The sequence below is a fragment of the Metopolophium dirhodum genome, chromosome 9 (assembly GCF_019925205.1).
Source record: "Metopolophium dirhodum isolate CAU chromosome 9, ASM1992520v1, whole genome shotgun sequence".
Classification (NCBI taxonomy): Eukaryota; Metazoa; Arthropoda; class Insecta; order Hemiptera; family Aphididae; genus Metopolophium; species Metopolophium dirhodum.
In genome coordinates this window covers 32,990,386-33,010,830 of record NC_083568.1, presented here as the reverse complement: position 1 = coordinate 33,010,830, position 20,445 = coordinate 32,990,386, and the positions used below count along the sequence as shown (strand labels likewise).

The 20,445-nt window shown below is 29.4% G+C and overlaps 1 protein-coding gene across 3 annotated transcripts in view; it reads left to right on the top strand.

Annotated features, from left to right (window-relative positions):
- Nucleotides 1-5,397: 5,397 nt before the first annotated feature.
- The window catches only part of LOC132952761 (dmX-like protein 2), a 32,328-nt gene continuing 17,280 nt past the window's right edge, over nucleotides 5,398-20,445 (top strand). For all 3 annotated transcript variants that reach the window (XM_061025180.1, XM_061025178.1, XM_061025179.1), the window contains exons 1-31: nucleotides 5,398-5,793; nucleotides 5,861-6,058; nucleotides 8,357-8,516; nucleotides 8,974-9,192; nucleotides 9,837-9,984; nucleotides 10,046-10,231; nucleotides 10,302-10,498; nucleotides 10,574-10,692; nucleotides 11,198-11,382; nucleotides 11,463-11,836; nucleotides 11,893-12,362; nucleotides 12,431-12,576; nucleotides 12,654-12,801; nucleotides 12,860-13,009; nucleotides 13,117-13,339; nucleotides 13,411-13,574; nucleotides 13,727-13,976; nucleotides 14,034-14,423; nucleotides 14,490-14,650; nucleotides 14,735-14,871; nucleotides 16,218-16,363; nucleotides 16,439-16,548; nucleotides 16,621-16,910; nucleotides 16,980-17,107; nucleotides 17,174-17,686; nucleotides 17,753-18,027; nucleotides 18,095-18,358; nucleotides 18,432-18,539; nucleotides 18,616-18,805; nucleotides 18,869-19,032; nucleotides 19,090-19,243. In XM_061025180.1, the coding sequence (XP_060881163.1) occupies nucleotides 5,707-5,793; nucleotides 5,861-6,058; nucleotides 8,357-8,516; nucleotides 8,974-9,192; nucleotides 9,837-9,984; nucleotides 10,046-10,231; nucleotides 10,302-10,498; nucleotides 10,574-10,692; nucleotides 11,198-11,382; nucleotides 11,463-11,836; nucleotides 11,893-12,362; nucleotides 12,431-12,576; nucleotides 12,654-12,801; nucleotides 12,860-13,009; nucleotides 13,117-13,339; nucleotides 13,411-13,574; nucleotides 13,727-13,976; nucleotides 14,034-14,423; nucleotides 14,490-14,650; nucleotides 14,735-14,871; nucleotides 16,218-16,363; nucleotides 16,439-16,548; nucleotides 16,621-16,910; nucleotides 16,980-17,107; nucleotides 17,174-17,686; nucleotides 17,753-18,027; nucleotides 18,095-18,358; nucleotides 18,432-18,539; nucleotides 18,616-18,805; nucleotides 18,869-19,032; nucleotides 19,090-19,243 (6,454 nt within the window). In that variant the 5' untranslated portion in view covers nucleotides 5,398-5,706. The remainder of the gene's footprint in view (nucleotides 5,794-5,860; nucleotides 6,059-8,356; nucleotides 8,517-8,973; nucleotides 9,193-9,836; nucleotides 9,985-10,045; nucleotides 10,232-10,301; nucleotides 10,499-10,573; nucleotides 10,693-11,197; nucleotides 11,383-11,462; nucleotides 11,837-11,892; nucleotides 12,363-12,430; nucleotides 12,577-12,653; nucleotides 12,802-12,859; nucleotides 13,010-13,116; nucleotides 13,340-13,410; nucleotides 13,575-13,726; nucleotides 13,977-14,033; nucleotides 14,424-14,489; nucleotides 14,651-14,734; nucleotides 14,872-16,217; nucleotides 16,364-16,438; nucleotides 16,549-16,620; nucleotides 16,911-16,979; nucleotides 17,108-17,173; nucleotides 17,687-17,752; nucleotides 18,028-18,094; nucleotides 18,359-18,431; nucleotides 18,540-18,615; nucleotides 18,806-18,868; nucleotides 19,033-19,089; nucleotides 19,244-20,445) is intronic.

Here is a 20,445-nt window from a genome sequence, read left to right as displayed (position 1 = left end):
CTGCAGTTACTTGGATAATACGTATTAACACTAAATAACACAGTAAAACGTAGCTAAGTTGACATAAAATAGGATTATTTATTTTGTATGTATATAAATTGAGTGATTGGTGGCGCTTATTAACATCAAAATGTAATACTATAATCGTGTGTATGTGGCAGCACGTGACGATGGCCGATGGACACAATCTATATTATAATAATATGCTCAAATGAATATTAAATCATTCATCTTGCAAGTTATGTAATAGGTAAAAATCAATTAAAAATAAACCGCGGTAGTCGCTCTGCGATATAGTAGGTTTCAAATGTAGGTACCTCCAGAGTACCTCGTCATTGAGTATAAGACAGTACTTATAGTTTAATAGATGTGTTAAATTTGAATTCAATCATAGATAAATGATAGTTATTAGTTATTACATATTATGAAAAAACGATACTGAAACGGTGTGTTAGCTTTTATATTTCTAAAGATATTTTATAATTTATTCATATTATACTATTAGTAATTTATTTATTTATTAGGTTGGAGTGTTGGACAAATCTTTGCCAAAAACAAAACGCATAGGTTCTTAAAGATACTTATTAGTTATTAATAATAATGATTATAATATTTATTATAAATAGTATATGTAAGTAATTGTGAAACTTTTCAAGTCCCTAAGTTTAATATTATCAAACATAGTTTTTAAATCTAAACACTCCTTCACCAGAAATAAAAATAATAAACGGGGGTAACAACATTTCCACCACATTTCCAACAAAATACAACCATGCAAAATGTGTCTTAAGCAATATATTTATTAATAAAAAATAAATACTTATCAAGCAACTTTTGGAATATATCATTCTTGAAAAAACCCATACGAATTATTGTGTGCTAACTGCTAATTAATATTAGAATATAAATAATTGAAATATGTTAATTTTTACCACGGGGAGGCTGGCGACCTTCTTAAGTACTTCGTTGCGACGGCTGTAAATTTTCCTGGCCTTCCAAGTATCTGAGTTGAGTGGTTTGGTACTTTTCAGAATATCACCAAGAAGTCCAAGGCTGGGCATTAACGAGTTAAAAGTTAAAATTAAGTTGAAACGTTAAGTCAATTTTAATTAAGTTATTAACTCGTTACTTTTTTACAAATTAACTTTTAACTTCATAAGTTACTTTTTTCAAGATTAACATGTTAACTTCAAGTTAATTTTATTTCAAAAATATCTAAATTAAGTTAATTTTTGTCCGAAGAATAATTCAAATTTTTTAATGTGTTTTTACTTTGATCTTGATGTATCATTTTAAATTTCCCCAGTAATTTTCTAACACTAATAAATCATATTATGGGTCTGGAATTTTTTATTTTTGCAAATTAGCAAATTTTAATTTTACACTAAGTTAAGTTACTTTTTTTTCAAAGTTAACTTTTAACTTCACGAGTTAACAAAAAAAATATGAGTAACTTTTAACTTACCTTAGCTTAATTACTTAAAAATAACTTAACTTAACGAGTTAAAAAAAATCGATAACTTGCCCAGCCTTGCCAAAAACTTAAGCAAGTATATAATATACTTCGATATATGTATATTGTATACTTGCGATATTATGCAGAACTCCGCGACGAGGTAAACGCAAAGTAAAGCGGAACTCGCCCTTAAAATAGTATTTCGTCGCCTAAGAACCATCATGGCCAATCTCAAAAAAATTCAAATATGCGTTTTATATATCAATAGATTAGTATTTTCGAGACGCGTGAGACCAGGTGATTAGTTTTGAAGTTTGACCGTTAGGTTCACTGTGAAAATTCCAAATCATGGTCTATCTTATATCGTTTGTTATTAGTGGTACATGGCCTATCTAAAATTGTTATCAGTGGTATGTTATGTTATCATGGCCAATCTAAAAATATTGGAACTGCGACCAATATTAGAGAGCCGTCAGCAGCCAACAATTCGATGAAATTAGTATTACTAATATTATAATTATTATTGACAATAAGATGAAACATTTTAGAGTTAACTAATGTCAAAAGGTATAATACCAACATTCAAAATTCCTAACAAAAAAACAGTTTTTTGTTCACCATGAAAAGTTGGGAAAACTGAGATTGGCCATGATGGTTCTTTGTCCATGTGAAACCACGGTTATGACGTACTTAGTGACTATGGATTTCATGACGCCATCTTGTGGTTAGGTGTAAGCTACGTTGCATTATAATTTATGCGCCCAATATGAATTGTAATGCAACCTAACATACAAGGCTTTTAACCACTTGTCTTACGAAAAACAGTCATCCGACTTCACACCCCGACGCCCGTAAAATATAAATTAATATATTTTTAAATATTAAAAACATTATTATACTAGTATGTTTAATAATAATTACTACACTATTAAAATAACCTTCACAGTTCACACTCCCAAAAAACAATAAGTCCGTGATTCCCCCCCTCCAAAAAAAAATATACCTATGGTATTATGATTGGCTGAATCTTATATTTAGGAAGGTGTTAACCAAAATGTTAGCAGCGCTGTATTACCGAAGGCACGATAAAATTAGAATGCCGTCATTGTGCAGTGAGCTGATATCAGTTGGCTATATTATACGGATATACGACTATATTTCACAGATGTACGTTGGGGGGCGAGGTGCCATTTGCATGTGACGGACAAGAAGCAGATAAATATATGTAAGAATTTCTACAAATTATATTTTATAAATATAATGGAGATTAATAAGTAGGTATATATTATGAGAAAGTAGGTATTTTCAGTTTAGTATATTCATAATAATTATTAATATTTATTTTTTTGTTTTTTGTTTTTGAATCTATACTTATGTCTCCGTCTTACAAGTGCGTAACATAACAAATTTACGTTCAGCAGATCACGTTTAGCTACGTTAGATTAAAAACTAGAGTGAATCAACCTATTATAAAACTTGATGGTAAGAACATTATCTATGTTCGTTTGTTGTTTTTTTATGATTATTCAGTTTTTAGGTGAGTTATAACTTATAAGCATTTTTAATTTACGCTATATTATAATATTATATACGCATAACTTGCTAAAGAATCGAAGTATCGTAAAAAACCAACATATGAACACAGATAATTCTCTTATATCATCAAGTTTCATAATAGGTTAGTTCACTCTAATTTTTAAACTAACGTAGCTAAACGTGATCTGCTGAGCGTAAATTTACTATGTTATATACGGATTTGTAAGACGGAATCAACAAATATCCGTGTGGCGTCCTCTTAAGAGGACACTACATCCACATGTGTTGTCTTTGTCTTACAAAGTATAACATAGCAAAAACTGTTTTGCACGGGACAACTATAATACTCCCTCAATATTTATAGGAGAATTACCAAAATTCCACAAAAACTTTATCTGTGTCCAACAGTTTATATTTAATCCTTCATTCTTATTTGTGGTTAAAAAAAATACATCAATAGTTGTCATATTCAAACTAAAATAATCTATAAGTACCTATCTCTGACAACAGTATAGGTACTTATAATTTTCTTTTACTTTTTTCTTACGAATAGTAAAATTAGCATATTCTTTTGACATACTTTCGATCTAATAAGCAAATTTTAATTATTTTTATTCTAATGAGAAGCTTAGCTTTTTGACTAATACAACAAAAAAAGTACTCCTAAGCAACTAACTTTATAAGAAAAATTTCATAACGAGTTTATGGGAATGAGAAAACAAGTTCTGATTTTGAATAATAATATGATCACCTATATTATGATATATCTATAAATACTTCTTCACCTTTTTTTTTATAGATAAAGTTATATTTTATTTAACATAAATAGTAAATACGTCATCCTCAGTTTCTACGGACAATTACTTAATAAATATAAATAAACTTTTGGTTTAAATAATTCTAGATAATTTACCTGTGAAAGTGGTACGACAATAATAGAATATTCATCTTCTATTATTTTGCCGTTTATATCATTAACTGTACCAATACTTCTTTCTGTTAAAGACAACTGTAAATAAACAAAATTATTAAAAAGGTGGACAAGTGGGTCTGCTGTACAGTAGTTGCCGAGTATGTCATTGTAATGATTGTGTATTATATTTGAATTCAATGATAAATCATTGGATACGAAAAACGATTCTGAGCAGAGACGGTGCGTTAGCCAAGGCCTAGCTCAGTGGCGCCGCCATAATTTTTGTAGGTGGTGGGTGGGTATAGGTGGGTGACTAGTGACTACTTAGTGCTTTAAGGTCTTGTTTAACTTAACGAGAAAGTATGCACATACGTGGAAAAAACAAATCAAGGATTACATTACATTACATTATTTGATTAGGTACTGCTAATAAGTAATAATAATACAATATAATATATTATGTGTGTTGTATACTTCCACATGATTCGTGGGATTGTGTTGATCTGGCCGAGTGAATGTGTGTAAAATCGGAATAAAAACCTATGGACAGTGTTTATATAGTGTTATACACGCAGACGAATAAAAGTATACGTGAAGGAGCTTTCTTACTGCGACCGAGCCATGGCTAAATTACAAAAACATACCTAACCAAATTCAATTGCAATCTTTTGTAAATAGGATTTTATTACTAAAAAAATGCTTGGGAAGTGGCACAAGGGAATGTGACGGAAACCTCCCCACGTCAATATATTTCAATGTACAAAAAAAAAAATGTGCAAGTGTATTATGAATTGAAAAAAAAATAGAAGTTGTATTCAAAGTATACCTACCTAAGTGAACTAATACAGTCATTCGTCACTATAATATTGTGGTATATACTCTGGTAAGTATAATATGCGATATACTAATGTCAAAAGAAAAATAAGTACACTTACTGCATCGTAGTAGCGGTTAAGGGCGACTGGATAATAATTTTATGTAATTTTCCAATCAGTGGACGGGGACGGCAACAATGACATATTTTATTTTATTAGTCCATGACGAGGAAAAACGCTCGGCAAGAGCAATAAGATTATAAGAGCCTCTTATTAAGAGGTATGTACTACGTACTGTGTAGTTTAATCTTTTTTCTATGTGTGTAATGTGTAGTAGTTCATGAGTTGTTACTTGTTTGAAAATGCAACATTCAAACTCCTATACCATCGATAACCGATGTTCAAAAATGTTGCACAACTCTACGTCTGGTTAGGGCATTAGGTTCAAATTATGGTATAAACTCATTTTAATTTGAAGAGGTTGGCAACACCATAGTTATCGTATAACCATATTATTTAACCGCCGTATAACCACTCTTATCATTTTTCAGTGACAACTACCCGACCATTCTCCGCTCTTGTGCAAAAGATAATATGGATGTTCCCTTCCGTGTTCCGTCTAAAAGTATATTAAGGTCTATATAATTTATGCATAAAAAAAACCTTATCAAAAACTATCCACGACTATAATCTTTATCAATTTATCGAATATTTATCAGTGGCCTTGTATATAAGACTGTGTATCGGTCGGTGTACGTTAGTCGTAATATTATTACTATTATTGTAATTAATTTTATTTGCTGCGATTTTTGACGTTCGGGTGCCGTCGTTGTCACCCTTTTTTCTACGCGTTTGCACGGCCGTGCGCTTGGCCGACATTGTTCGCGGTGTGACGATGATGTTACGTTAGGGCGGGCGAAAGCGGAAGCGTTGGTAGTGTCTGACCCACTAAGTCGGTCATGTCCATAGTTTAGGCGGCAGACGACATGAACTGCCATCAAATACTGAGTGGTGCCTGTAATGCTGGCGACCGGTGTTTCGCCGTCGGCAGCGTGGAAGGCGTACCATTCACCGTAAGTATTCCACTCCCGAACCAGCGAATGGCCTACAACACATCACTCATCGTATGTCTGTGTTTAGGCTTATGCGGCTGGATGTAATATTGTGATACTGGCAAGCACATTCGAACGGGTTCAAATCATCCCCGGTGCGATACACAACTATATCCGCATCAGTTGTTTGGACTGTTCAACAGACACAGGCAAGATAGCAGCCGCCTACGATAATCAAATATGTGTCTTTGAGCCAACTCCGCTGGTTTGCAAAAATTCACCCCATGCAAGTTCATTTTTAGTATCATTAGAAGTTGTTGTTACATATTTGCCCTAGACACACCCATATACATTAATAACCGATAAACTTATTCATTTAGGGTTTGTATTTAAATTGAATTTTTTTGTTATCAATAGAATAATAAATTAATATTTCTCAAGTTATTATGGGAGATGGTTGTACCTTGGGACCATTTTTATTAAATATCCCTTAACAACTCTAATTGATAATACTTACAAGTTAATGCATATTTACAATATTGTAGATATACCAAATAAATTTATACACAGGTTTTTTCTAAACCCTAAATCTGTGATAAAATTTTTTTTTTAAAAACCATAAAATAGTCCAAGGTACGGTTTACATCATATAATGTACCTTGGCAGTTACATTGAAATATAGGTACATTGGAATAGAAAAAACATATTTCAAATATATCACTTAAAAATTCATAAATTACCTTAGCAATTCAGCATAAAGATAATATATAATCACTTAATCTCAGGTACCTAAATGATAAAAATATAGTTCAATCCTTTAAAACTTGAAAATTAATGATTTGGTCCAAGGTACATGCATACCAATTTGAAAAAAATGTATTGTTTTAGACCTTAATACTATTTTTTTGTAAGAATGGACTACTACCATTTAAAATATTTAATGTAAAACGGCACTAACCATAAGAACTTCTATAATAAATTTAATGTTGAAAATAAAATTTAAAAAATAACCAAAAATTCTTATTTTGATAGGCAAAATTAAATTTTTTATTATAATTCATGAGTCATTTAGTTGTTTTAATGTCGTGGAACTACTGACTATAATTTCTTCCACTCATTTATTCTTTACCTATTATTGAGGAAGAAATTAAAATATGGTACACGAGGCCCAAGGTACAACACTCTCCAATCTACCTAAATAATAATTTTTTTGCAATAAGTTTATTTTAATTATTATTTGAACAATATGTTTATACCTATATAATAGCAACGTACTTATATAAATAATTTAAATACATTTATTGGTCAAAAATATTATTGTTATAATTAGTAGTATACCATACTATAATAGGTAGTTTACCTATACATGAACAATAAGTACATATTATATATAATATAATATTAAAGAATATACAGGAATAAAATAGGGATTAAACCTTAACTCCTCTGTCATTTATTAAAATTATTTTCCATCCACTTACCCTATTTTGTACTAAGATACAAACAGTAAAACATATATTAAGCACATTATATTAAACTAACTTAAGTCTTAAAGCATCAATTCTTTTCAAGAGTTCTTCTCAATTCTTCTCCTGTCACAAATTATTTGAATTTTTTAAACATTAGTTTACAAACAACTTTGAAGATTTTACGAACTATACTAATACATAATAATTATGTGTTGGTATGAATAATGGTAACCTTATCTGCTAGTATTACTTTTATAAATAAATATGATTTTATTTATTTTTAGGTTCTATACTAATATTAAAAGCTGTAAACTAATTATAAAATGACAGCAACTTATTATTTATCATTACTTGTGTATTTATATACAAAGGTTTACATAAATATACAAGATTTAATTAGACTAAATACAAATTGGATCCTTTAAAACATAAGTTCAATATTTTATTTTATGAAAGAATCTAAAAACTTAAAATTACATTTTCTCATATCTATATGACAGTTTATTTAAAATATTCATATATTTCTATTGATACCATGCAACCATTTGTATTATATATATATAATTTATTTGTTTTATATGATGCCTTAAATAAATTGTGTTGTTTATGTTTATGACTTAATTAGTAAATAAGGTTAACAGAGCTCTTTACAATTAATTATTGATAGATAAATAGATAATCCACTTGAAATTCTGTTTATCTTGATGTTGTACCATCGGTACAATAAGTAATTTCTTAGGAGAAAAAATAGTTAGTAAACTTTAATTTTCCATGATAGATCTTGAAGAATTATTGCATACTACATACCCATTAACAAAAAAATGTTTTTAAAACAATTAATCAATTCAACATTAATGTTGTATTATCTAACTATAAATTATATAAAACCTTTTTTTAAATATAAAAAAAATTTAATACCTACCTATTTAATTAAAATTCATAATATTAGTATATTGGTTGAGTTGTTGGCCTTATTAAAGACAATTTATTTATATATATATATGTTTTAAAAATATATGTTATTAATATAGGTAACCTCCTAACATTTTCAATAAAATAAATGTACGCTATTTATTTCTTAATTGTTTAATTAGATTGTTCTTTTATAATTTCAGCAATTGGATTATAAATGGGTAGAGACTGCTAGCTGGCGAACTGCTTGTCGTATTAGCTGTTTATCATGGAATTTAGAAGGCACTCGGTTGCTTACAGGGGGCACTGTTTTACAACTATGGCATCAACAATTACCCGATGAGCCCTTAGAAGAAAATACTGGTAAATATTAGTTTTAATGTAATTTTTATAACTAGAAACATATTAGATTTGTAAATTAAAGTAAATGTATTTTATTAATTTCTTTCATATGCTTTAATATTATCACAATTTGCATAAATAGCTTTTAAAAAACAATTAACTTCTGTATTATTTTTGAATTTATAAACTATTAACCCAAGTTAAAAAGTAAAATTTTTGTGTAATTAGTAATTCTTTGATTTTATTCTGATATTCAATACCTACATCAATTATATATTTAATACAATATAATCTTTATTTTATATTAGGTACCTATCTATTAGGTACCTATCTATTATTATTTATCATATTCTATGAATATTCCTTTTAGATACAGGTACTTTATAATACATTTTTGTAGATAATGTATTACCCTTAGATTTTGTAAATATAATTAGATTAAATATTAATAAGAAACTAAATCTGCCCTTTTGTATAGGAATGACAAGTGATGGAGTAACATTTGAGATTGGTGAAGAAGCAATACCAATGTCATTAACAACATCATATAACTGTGAAGTCCGTGGATGGGAATGTGTTTGGCAAAAAGAAACGGCCACTCCGGTAGTGCACATTGCATTTTCACCTGATGGAACATTATTTGCTACTGCTGGTAAAGATGACAGGCTAGTCAAAATTTGGTTTGAAAATAAACAATGTGAGTATGATGAGTTTTAATCACAGTTGTTGAAATGCAATATATTAAAAAAATAGTTATGGGCACATGTATACATGCATACTTCATAGACCGAACCCAAATGTTTATTCATTGAACGTAATTAAACAATTTTTCTTCCAAATGGTCCTTAAGACTGGAAACTTAATTGTGTTAGAACCAAATGTTTTGTAGTTTTCCTATAATTTTTAACATAATAAGAAGTTACTTGAAGTAGAAGGCAAATTACAACTTATAAACTACCCACACTCAAATAGCTACAGTGTCAAGGTGTACAATTTGTATTTGATATGTTGGTGGTAATAATTATGATAACCATTTATTTCTTCTTTCAATCCTGTCATGATGCTGCACATTGACTAGTGAAATTAAATAATATTAAAAAAAAAAATTGGTATTCACAGCATTAACATGAAATCAGAAATTTGAAACTTCAGATAATTATATAAGTTTTTAACCATGACATTTAATTTACCCTGTTGTGTTGTTTTAATTATTTATACAAGTATTCTTATTAATATTTGTTCAGAGCAATTTAGATTTACAATAATAAAAAACATTTATTTTACAAAAGAAATAAAATTTAAATTTTACTTGTTGCTAATATTTATTAATAATTAATATAGTACTTTTTCCATCAAAAAGCGTTGATCAGAATTACTCAATGAGTGCTATTTCTAATTTTGGTGAGCCAAATTACGGTTTTGTGTACATAGCTCATCCTCGAGCTGTAACTCAACTATCATGGAGAAAAACTAGCAAATACATGCCAAAGTAATTTGTTGTACACTGCCTGTTTGATAATATTGTAATTAAATTACAATTTCTCTTTTAGGGGATCAGTATCAAATATGCTAGTAACATCATGTCGGGATAATATTTGTCGATTATGGTCAGAAACTGTTCTACCAGATGATGGTTTGGTAAATATGAGCCATTTTGATCCATTAGCTGCTCATAATCCACGATTTCGAACTCATAGACATAAGCATAGACTTCTTCAACGTCTCAAACATATGAAGTAATTAATTAGAATACTTAAACAGTCAAACAACACAAAATTATTTAACTTTATTTTTTTATTTTGATAGAGCTTGTTTTCATATACGAAGACATGCTAAACATCAGGGAGATCTTGGAACTGGTATAGCTGGAAGTACAAGTTCTACAATACCAACATTACCATCTACATTCAGTGTCCATGATTTTCATAGCTACGGTTTTCATGGAACTGGAATTATTCCCGGACTTCATTTCCATTTAGCTGCAAGCATAAATGCCGAAACTGGTAATTTAAAAATTTGTATTTAAAAAATGTATGCATAAAAATATAATTATATTAAATTCATATTTTTTTTTTTAGACATTCCATTAGTGCCTAGTTTATCAAGCACTGACCCTGAAAGAGAACCAAATTTTGTTCTTCATTGGCTCAACAATAAAGAAATGCATTTTTCACTCCAGGCAGAGGCCATACTAAATGTACAATAATTCATAAGTAATAATTAGGGCTTGGAACTTAATGCACTAAACAAAAATTAGATATGTGCATACATAGGCACTAAAAAAGTCTTCAATATGTAGTATAATTCAATTATATTTTTATAAAATAAACATTTATTGTAGTTAGTTCAAATAAAATGTATGATTATTCAAAATGTGTAGTAATATGCAAAAAATAGTTTTGCACTATATTAATTTATATTAATTAGGTAATTAAAAAAAAATGTATTTTTAATTTAACCTTAAATATAAAAATTTACTCTTTACAGTAAAAAATAACTATTGAATCTTGTTGACTATTGAAACTATTGAAAATTTAATATGCAACATACATTTTTGGATTTAATTTGTATTATGATGCAAATTTGTGTCAAATTAGATTTTTAATGTGTAGCCTCTTAAGAAATATGCAATTGCATGAAGTTCCGAGCCCTAGAAATGTCAAATCAAACTGCTAATATTAATATGTAAAATATTTATTAAGGAATTAACCAAAAAAGTAGTTGAAAAAGACGATATGCTTATAAATGAACAATTTATAATATCAGAACATCACGATGTTGAGTATAGTGATTCTAAACGTAAACAGAATAAGCTTGGTAAAAGTACATCACAAGATGAAAGTGTTAGTGATGAACACAGTTGTCCATCCACTCATCCTACACTGAGGTAATTTATATTAAATTTAACATTTACTAATATAAATAATAATTATTTTATGTGTATGTTTTGTTATTTTTGTACTGTAGCAATACAACATCTGTTAATTCATTTACTACTGATACAAATCATATAACAACTGATTCTCTTGATAATAAAATTGAATGTCTACTTCGTGACTGGCACCATAGTCCTGATTTGTTATTTGCTGTCCATCCTATTGATGGAAGTTATTTAATTTGGGTAGTTGATTGGTTGGACGAATACCATCCTGGTTCATTTAGGCAAGCCCAAGTTTCTTTTTCTACTAGAATACCCAATGCTTTCCCTCTTGGAGATGCTACCACAATGTCTCATAATGTTTGTTTATACCACACATCTGGATCAAGTTTACAGTTAGCTTTTAGAGATGTAGTTAAAACTGCTGCTGCAGCACCAAGCAGATCACCTAGTGATGTTCATGGTTAGTTAATTATTTGAGTTGTTGACTGTGTACTATAAACAAATTTTATTGCTTAGGTATAAATGGAGATAATGGTGATTCTAGTCTTCCCAGAGTATTGGAGGAAGATGGTGATTCTTTAGCAGGTGACATTGATTTACACCATCAGAATGAATCGGTTGAACCATCATCATTGACTGAAAATGGAAAACCAAATCGAGCCAATTCAACTATGGGTGAAGATTCCGGAACATTTAACGATATAATATCTGCCCCACCATGTCCAACTCTGTCAATGGTCACCAAACATACTAATGGAACCCTAAATTTATGGCAATTAACCTTTGCTGATAAATCTAAATTTTCTCAAGTCTTAAGTATTGGCCATGCATCACGAGCTTCCGGTCATCGGTTCCGTGTAAATGACGTGACCTGTCATCCTGTATTGCCATTATTGTTAACCACTTCACATCACAATTTACCAGATCAAGAAACTCCAGCTTCTCCTTTATCACCCAATCCACCTCCTATTGCTCAACCGCCCTCAGTAAGTATAATATAAATTAAAAATAAAATAACATTTACAAATGTATACAACAACTGCTTTTTTTACAGGGATTTTGTAGTGAACTTATATTATGGAGAGTTGATGCAGTTGGGCCACTTTCTAAATCTGGTGGTGTTTCTGAACTTGCTCGTATAAATTCACTTCAAATATCAGCATTCTCAAATGTTGCTTGGATTCCAACCTTACTACCAAGGTTCTTCACAAACCATTTTTTTTTTTTATGTATTGTTGAATTAATTTAATCTAAAATATCTAATTGATTTTTATTAGTACTACATTGGGGACATTATCAAATTCTCCGAGTGCTTGTTTTGTGGCATCAGATGGAGAATGTTTACGTGTTTATCAAGCTGTTATAGATGCCAGAACATTGTTGGCAGAAGTATCCAGTTCAGAACACCGTAGTCGAATGGCTGCAGTAAGAAATAGTTTTAGTGCCGTTTTTTAATAGTTATAAATTTAATGAATTGTTATAGGACTCAATGGTGAGTTTGTCAACTGATGTTTCTTCTGAAAATGATTTGAAACATAATTCACTGCATGATCGTATCAAAATTGTTTCTCAGCAATCTACTGCTAGACCAGGATGTATTATTCAATTGGACGCTATATCTGATGCAACACATGTAAATTGTTATTTAATTATGAATATTTGCAATTTGCAATTATTACATATTACCTTTGCAATATGAATAAGCCAAAATCTAATCATTAATAATTATTTTCATTATAGGATTGGCAAAATACTCAATTTTTACATGTATTTCAAGAACAGTTGATGACTGGAGAAAGAGCATCTGGCAGAGGCTTAGTAGACGCTATACCAGGTTTAGACAGTGAAGAACCTGATGATGATTTTGAAGAACCATTTTATTTAGTGGTGCTTGAACGAACTGTTCAAGGTACAACTGTACATATGTGGCGTTTAATAATAGCCTCTCAACCTGAAAATAATCGTATGTTTAATTTTGTTTTTTAATTTCAATATATAATTATTAAATATTTTATATTTTTATGTTATAAATAGCTTTAAGTGAAAGTATGATGTATGTGCCTGATAGTCAATTGGTACAAGATGATGATGATATAGATAATTCAGGAAAATTAGGTGCAACAAATTTAGGCGGGGAAGAAACAACTCAACCAACATTGTCAGCTTTTGCCCCTCACGTTTCAATATCAACCACAAAGGTAAGTTAATATAGTATGCAATTTTAAAAAATACTTTGATATCAACGTACAATTTTTATTTTAATTATTTGATCCATCAAATAGTTTAATAAGATAGTATGCTTTAAGTTGTATACTATTCAATTTTTAAAGCTGTTATTGTTTAATTTTAGATTTGTACACAAGAATTAAATTTACCTGATGGTGTTGATGTGATTCATGCATCTCCTGCTGGAGGACATTTAAGTTCAGCTTCCATTTACCCAGCTTGTTTTGCGCCTTATGTATTTGTAACTGCGTGTTCAGATAGTACTCTACGGTTTTGGAAATGTAAAATTTCAAAAACAGCTGATGAAGTTAATTACCAGTGGGTTGAATGGGAAATGATAAGAAAAGATCGCAAATCGATGATTGAAATATCAGGTAGTATTTTTTCTACTACTAATTACACAGCAAATCTTGATTAATATTTATTTTTAGGTCAACCATTAAACATAAGTGCAGCATATAGTGGTCGTATTGCTTGTGCGTATAAATATGGAAAGTCATTTACTAGACCGTCAAAAAAAGACCCCGAATCGAGATATGTGAATTTATGTGTGGCTATTTATGAGTGTGAAAGTACTGGTGGTTCAGAATGGTTACTTGAAGACACAATACATATGAAAAATATTCACTTGCCCAAACTTCATATTGATCCTAGTGTTGATATGACATATTTACATGATCAAACAATACTGTCATCTAAAAAACATAAGTTACAGTCTACAGTTTTAAAAGCGTTATCGTCAGAAGACTTGGATGGAACCTCTGGAAGATGTAATGGTAGAAATGGAGATAATGATACTAATTTAGTCAAAAGTAGTCATGGTATGTTAATTGTGTAAATATCTCGTGAATATTAGTGTGATAATTTATCTACTTTTCACTTTTCAGGTTTACTAGCTGTTCCTAGTTTTAGTACTCTTCAGTCATTAAGAAAATCTATTATTGAAAATGGTAATACTTGTCCACTAACGCAAAAGCATATTGTTCAATTGGATTGGGTGTCAAAAGAAGACGGGTCTCATATATTGACTGTCGCTGTTGGTAGCAAGGTAAATTATTTTTTGATTATATAATATAGCGTTTAATATAATACATACATTTAATTTAATTTTTGTTTTATTCTTTGTATTTAGATAATGTTGTTTACACCAGTATCTAGTGATTTAGCTCAAGCTAATATGAAAGCAATGAAAGAGTCCCAATCAGTAAACCGTCCAATATTACGAAAAGCTTCATCACTAGCATCTCCCAATTTTGTTGATGAAATAAGGTAAATGTTATACTATAAATATAAACTACTACAGTACTACACGATTTATTCAACTTCAAACACTCATTATTTCAAAATCTAATAATTCTTTTGAAAAAAAAATTTATTGTTAACAATTTTGTTTTTTTTTTGATTGACAACATTCATTTTAATATCATATTCCAAAGCAGAATATTGTCTGGAGTATTTCAATATAAAATAAAAATACAATTAATAGTTAGTTATAATTATAGTTTCGACAAACATTTGGTGGGGTGCACTTGTTAGAATCAACTCATCTAAATTTTAAACCTTATACCTCATAGTTACTCTTCCAAATATGGATTTTTATGTTTCCAAAGCAATCCAAAAAATAGTCTGCTTTGTATTATGGAATATATATTTTGATTCAGTGAAATTTTCAAGTATCTACAGTCATTTGTTTTTTAATTACAATAAAATAAGAAAATTGTTACATGAGAAATCGAGTGAATATCAAATGTTGTAAAAATATAAATTCCAGACGCTCATAAAAATTTAATTTAAGTTTCTTGTAGACATTTTTTTTTTTTGATAAAGGTAGACAAACTTTTGAGTAATCTTATATTACATTTTCAAATCTTAGATTTAAAAAGAAAAATTTTTATAAATTCTCAACTCAAAATAATTTGCCAATTTTTGTGATTTTTCCGTATTTTGTCAAAATTTGAAATTTGAATGCTTATAAATAAAAACTGACTAAGGATTTTAAATTTTTTTCATCTGCCTTTGAAACAATAACCTAGGAGCCTTCTATTAAATTTTCAAGCTTTTTTACTTAACAGGTACAATTTTATTGACATCCATAGAAAAAAAAACTAAAAAAAGTGGAAATTGACAATGTCCGTAAACAGCTCAAATTAAGTCAAAATATTTGGAAAATGTTATGGTGTATAGGAAATGCAATTATAAACATTCAGTCAAAATGTCATGTCCCTACAGTCATTTGTTTTAAAGTTACACCAAAAACCAAAATCGATTTTCTCGAAAACAGAAAACTACTGGGAAATTTTTACTTTTTACCCCCCAAAGTACCAACTAGATTCACTTTCCTATCAGAAAAGTTACTGTTGAAGAAAACCCAAGCACTTTTACTGTCCTAAAAGGTGATGACAGACACAAAAAAAAAAAAACACACACATCATTGTAAAATCAATACATTCATCGCTTCGCTCAGAATCTAAAAAAATGTTGATAGCTTTTGAGATAATGAGTATTCTTTATTCAGAGAATTACTCCAATTCCATAAAGTAAATGTCGTATGCAAAATGTAATGTATGCTTTATCAGACATATTATGATATTGATTGCTTAAATTAAATTTTTTAGATGGATGAAACTCAGAAAAATTGATCTTACTACAGCGGATGGTTTGCCTCCACTTCCAATGCAAATATCTTGGGTTCGTGATGGTATACTAGTTGTAGGCATGGACAGTGAAATGCATGTATACTCACAATGGAAACCAAATACATGTGAGTAAATTGGAGGATTGTGTATCAACAATATCTTAAAATATTTAAAATATGACAATTCTAATCCATATTTAGATATGATACAAAAGAATGCTTTGTTGTGTTGTAAGTTAATACATCAAGAATCTGATGAACTTCAAGACACTAGAAATTTAAGAGATGAAGATCTTAGAACATTGGCGCATGTAATTTCATATATTTTAACAACAAATAACTCTAAAAAAAAGTATTGTATTTTATATTGTTATCATACATAGGAAACATCGCAAAGAAGACTGGCTAACGTAAGTTCAATGCCTCATTTGTCTCGTGTCAGCTCAATTAATTTAAATATGTTAACTGCTGAGACAAAAAAAAAGAAATTGGGTATTCAAAATGGTGACTCTTCGAATAATATTCAAGATTCTTATATGCCAGATTATGGACTATTTGAAGCTAGTCGTATTGCATGTCCAGTTCTTCCTCAATATCACCCTAAACAACTAATGGAGCTGTTGAATTCTGGAAAAATCCGTTGGGTGAAAGCAATTCTTGCACATCTTGTCAGGTAAATCAATAATATAAATTATTATTATAAATTTTTTTTTTACTCATTTGAAATTTAAAATATTTATAGATGTATTTCAACAACGTGTAGTGTAAGACAAGGTGCTGTTGTGTGTTCATATTCAGAAGAAGATAATTTAACTCGTCAAAGAGGGTGGTCAAGATCAAGAACATTATCTGTGAGCTATGCTGGAGCTGGTAAGATACATATTAAAAATATTTTTATGGTATTCATTTGTTTATAAATATTATTATCATTATTAGCTACAAGTCCAATGGAACCTAGAGGATCCACTACCGCAATACCAGAGGAACTGATGTTGGATTATGCAGAAATCACTTCTATTCCACCTTTACCTTTATGGACACTATTGGCCGCTGATAAAGAAAATGCCAGTTCTGCTCTTAAGTTAGCTGAAGATGAAAAGGATTATAATGAATTATTTAATGGAAACATTTCAACATCAGAAGACAATCTGGATGACATATTAAATGATGAATCAGAACCAGAAAGCCCTCGTAGGTGTGAGCGTCAGTCTAACGCAACAGAAAAACAACAATGTCTACTTTCTCATTTTGGGCCAAAACAAGGTCAACTCTTGTCTCGTTTGTTAACTCATACACATTTGCCTGGTTTATCAAGTTTAGATCAAATGCACTTGCTAGCTCTTGCCGATACTGTATCTACATGTAACACCGATTTTGCCGATAGGTTTGTTGATAAAACTCAATTTGCTAAAGATAGTTCAGCTCCACATGAAGGTGAAGTGTGTTCAGGTTAGTTTGAGAGAGACAAATTTAAAGGAATAAAAATTAATTACGATTATATTATGAACATTTTAGATTCCTTGGATGACTGTGGTCTTAGATTTTTGTTGGCCATGAAGCATTACAATTATTTATTAAGATGTTTGGGTGTAGCTCAGCGTACTCAATTTCAAAAAAGAGGAATGTGTTCAGCAGATATTGCATGGGCATTCCACTCCGAAAGCGAAGAAGAACTATTACAATTAACACCTTCTTATGTTCGAGGTACTCCACGTTGGTCAGCATTAAAAGAATTAGGTGTTGGATGGTGGCTTAGAAATCAGACATTATTGAGAACGTGTATTGAGAAAGTAAGTTTTTGTTTCAAGATATAAGTTTAAAACTAACTGTTATTGATTAAAATAAAATTTTTCTCAGATTGCAAAAGCAGCATATCAGGCGAACCAAGATCCTTTAGATGCTGCTATATTTTATCTTGCAATGAAAAAGAAGTCTTTAGTTTGGGGATTATTTAGATCTAAAAGAGACGAGCGAATGACACAATTCTTTTCCAACAACTTTGCTGAAGACCGTTGGCGAAAGGCAGCGCTTAAAAATGCTTTTGCATTACTTGGAAAACAACGATTTGAACACGCCGCTGCATTTTTCCTTTTAGCTGGAGCTCTTAGAGATGCAATTGAAGTAATTATTTCATATTTTAAAATGTTTCAAATATTTAAATATAAATAATATTGAAATCAAACTTGATATTTAGGTATGCTTGAATAAATTAGATGACTTACAATTAGCTATGGTGATAGCTCGGTTATATGAGGGGGAAATTGATTCTACTCCACCCAGTCTTAAACGGCTTTTGTATGAGGTATATTTCCAATTAACTGAAAGACCAATTAATTAACTGAATTATGTTCATTTTTAATTTTACTTACTTTTTGTAGGAAATACTTGGTTGTGATCAAAATGGTGAAAATCAAAAATTATCTATGGCTAATCCAGACCCATTCTTACGTTCTATGGCTCTTTGGATACTTAAAGATTCTACTGGAAGTCTTAATACATTAGTCCAAATGAACGTAGGTACAATGCATCCACAATATAATGACGAGGAAAAACAAGAAACTTCAGCTGGTATGTTAAAAATTTTAAAGTACAATAAATATTTCTAAAAATATATTTATATATTGTTTGTAGCAAATCCTAATGTGTTCAATTTCTACGTTTATCTTCGCACACATCCATTATTGATAAGACACTATCTGGCATCCACTTATCAAGATAAAAAGAATCATACTGTAGTATTAGCTGGTTTTAGCTACGGTTCTGATGCTAGATGTAGGGAAACTTCAGATCGACAAGTAACTAAAAATTGTATTCCAATTTAAAGTTGATGTTTATATGTGCCATTTTTTCAGTTAATGTTAGAGGATTCCATTTCTCCATTAGAAAGACAACTTTATTTCAAAACTGCACATGCTCATTTTAAAGCAGGATGTCCTGCACTTGCTCTTGAAGTTTTATCAAAATTACCTAGTAAAATAATGGATCCTTCTACAGAACAATCTAATAGTAAGTACTTTTATACTAAATTAATATTATTAAATCATTTAAACATATTTAACCTGCCATTAATCACGTCATGGTCAAAGCGACTGCACTTTTTTACATTTCAATCATTAATACTCAATATACGTTTTAAAAATAAGATATCAATATTTTAAATACATTTAATTATTTATATATTGATTAAACTAAGATATTATTCATAATATGCCTATGTATTTTAATAAGACTCGCATATTCCTATTTTTTCTTAAATATTACCCATTTGATGAATAAGGGAGTAACTTTTTGTAACAGTTTTCATATTTTTGTCATTGTCTGAAATATTAATTTGTTTTAATAAAATTAATAAAAATGTATGAAACAACGTTTTTATACTTGAGAATTATAACACAGTCGAAAAGATCATGATGCAGCTGATGTATTATACACTGCCACGACTAGCATCAGGTTAAAAAAAGTGGTAACTTATAATATTTTCCACAATATTAAAATATTACATCAAATTTTCCGTTTAAAGTAAGCAAAATCTTTTCATTATTTAAAATGTGTGTAAGTAGTTTAATATGAGTTAAAAATATAAGCACTATGTTTTATCTACCAGTTATTAATTGATGAATATTATATCTAAAGTTTAAAATATATCTCATATTTCACGACACACCAATTTACAAAAAAAAATAATGTAGTAGGTATTTACTTGTCTTTTGCTGAGATTGTTGAGTATATTAAGAAATCACTAGAAATAGATGTCTTAGTTTTCTTACGAGCCTGGTAATACTAATTTTCTTACTAATTTTCTTGGAACCTTTTTTGTCTACTTATCAAAGACGTTGAATACTTAAAGTAAAAAATCTATATTTTGGATCACTATAATGTTTGCTGTAATTAATATACCAATATGTATGTAAATTATACTTTTTATGAATGTCTGATTATTAAGAATATAATATAATATACTAATTATTATATATAAATATTTATATATTGGGATTTTTTGAAAATATAATTTAATAATAATCATAAAACTTATAAGATTGATAAAAAAATTAATTGGAAAAATGTGTAAAATAAGTATGTATCTACTTATGTATATTTTCTAATATATATATTCCATAAATAGCTCATTGAGTATTCACCCATTAGTGTATATAATATACCAATCCTACTTAGTCATAATATTTGTATTATTTCTACCTGGTTTTATT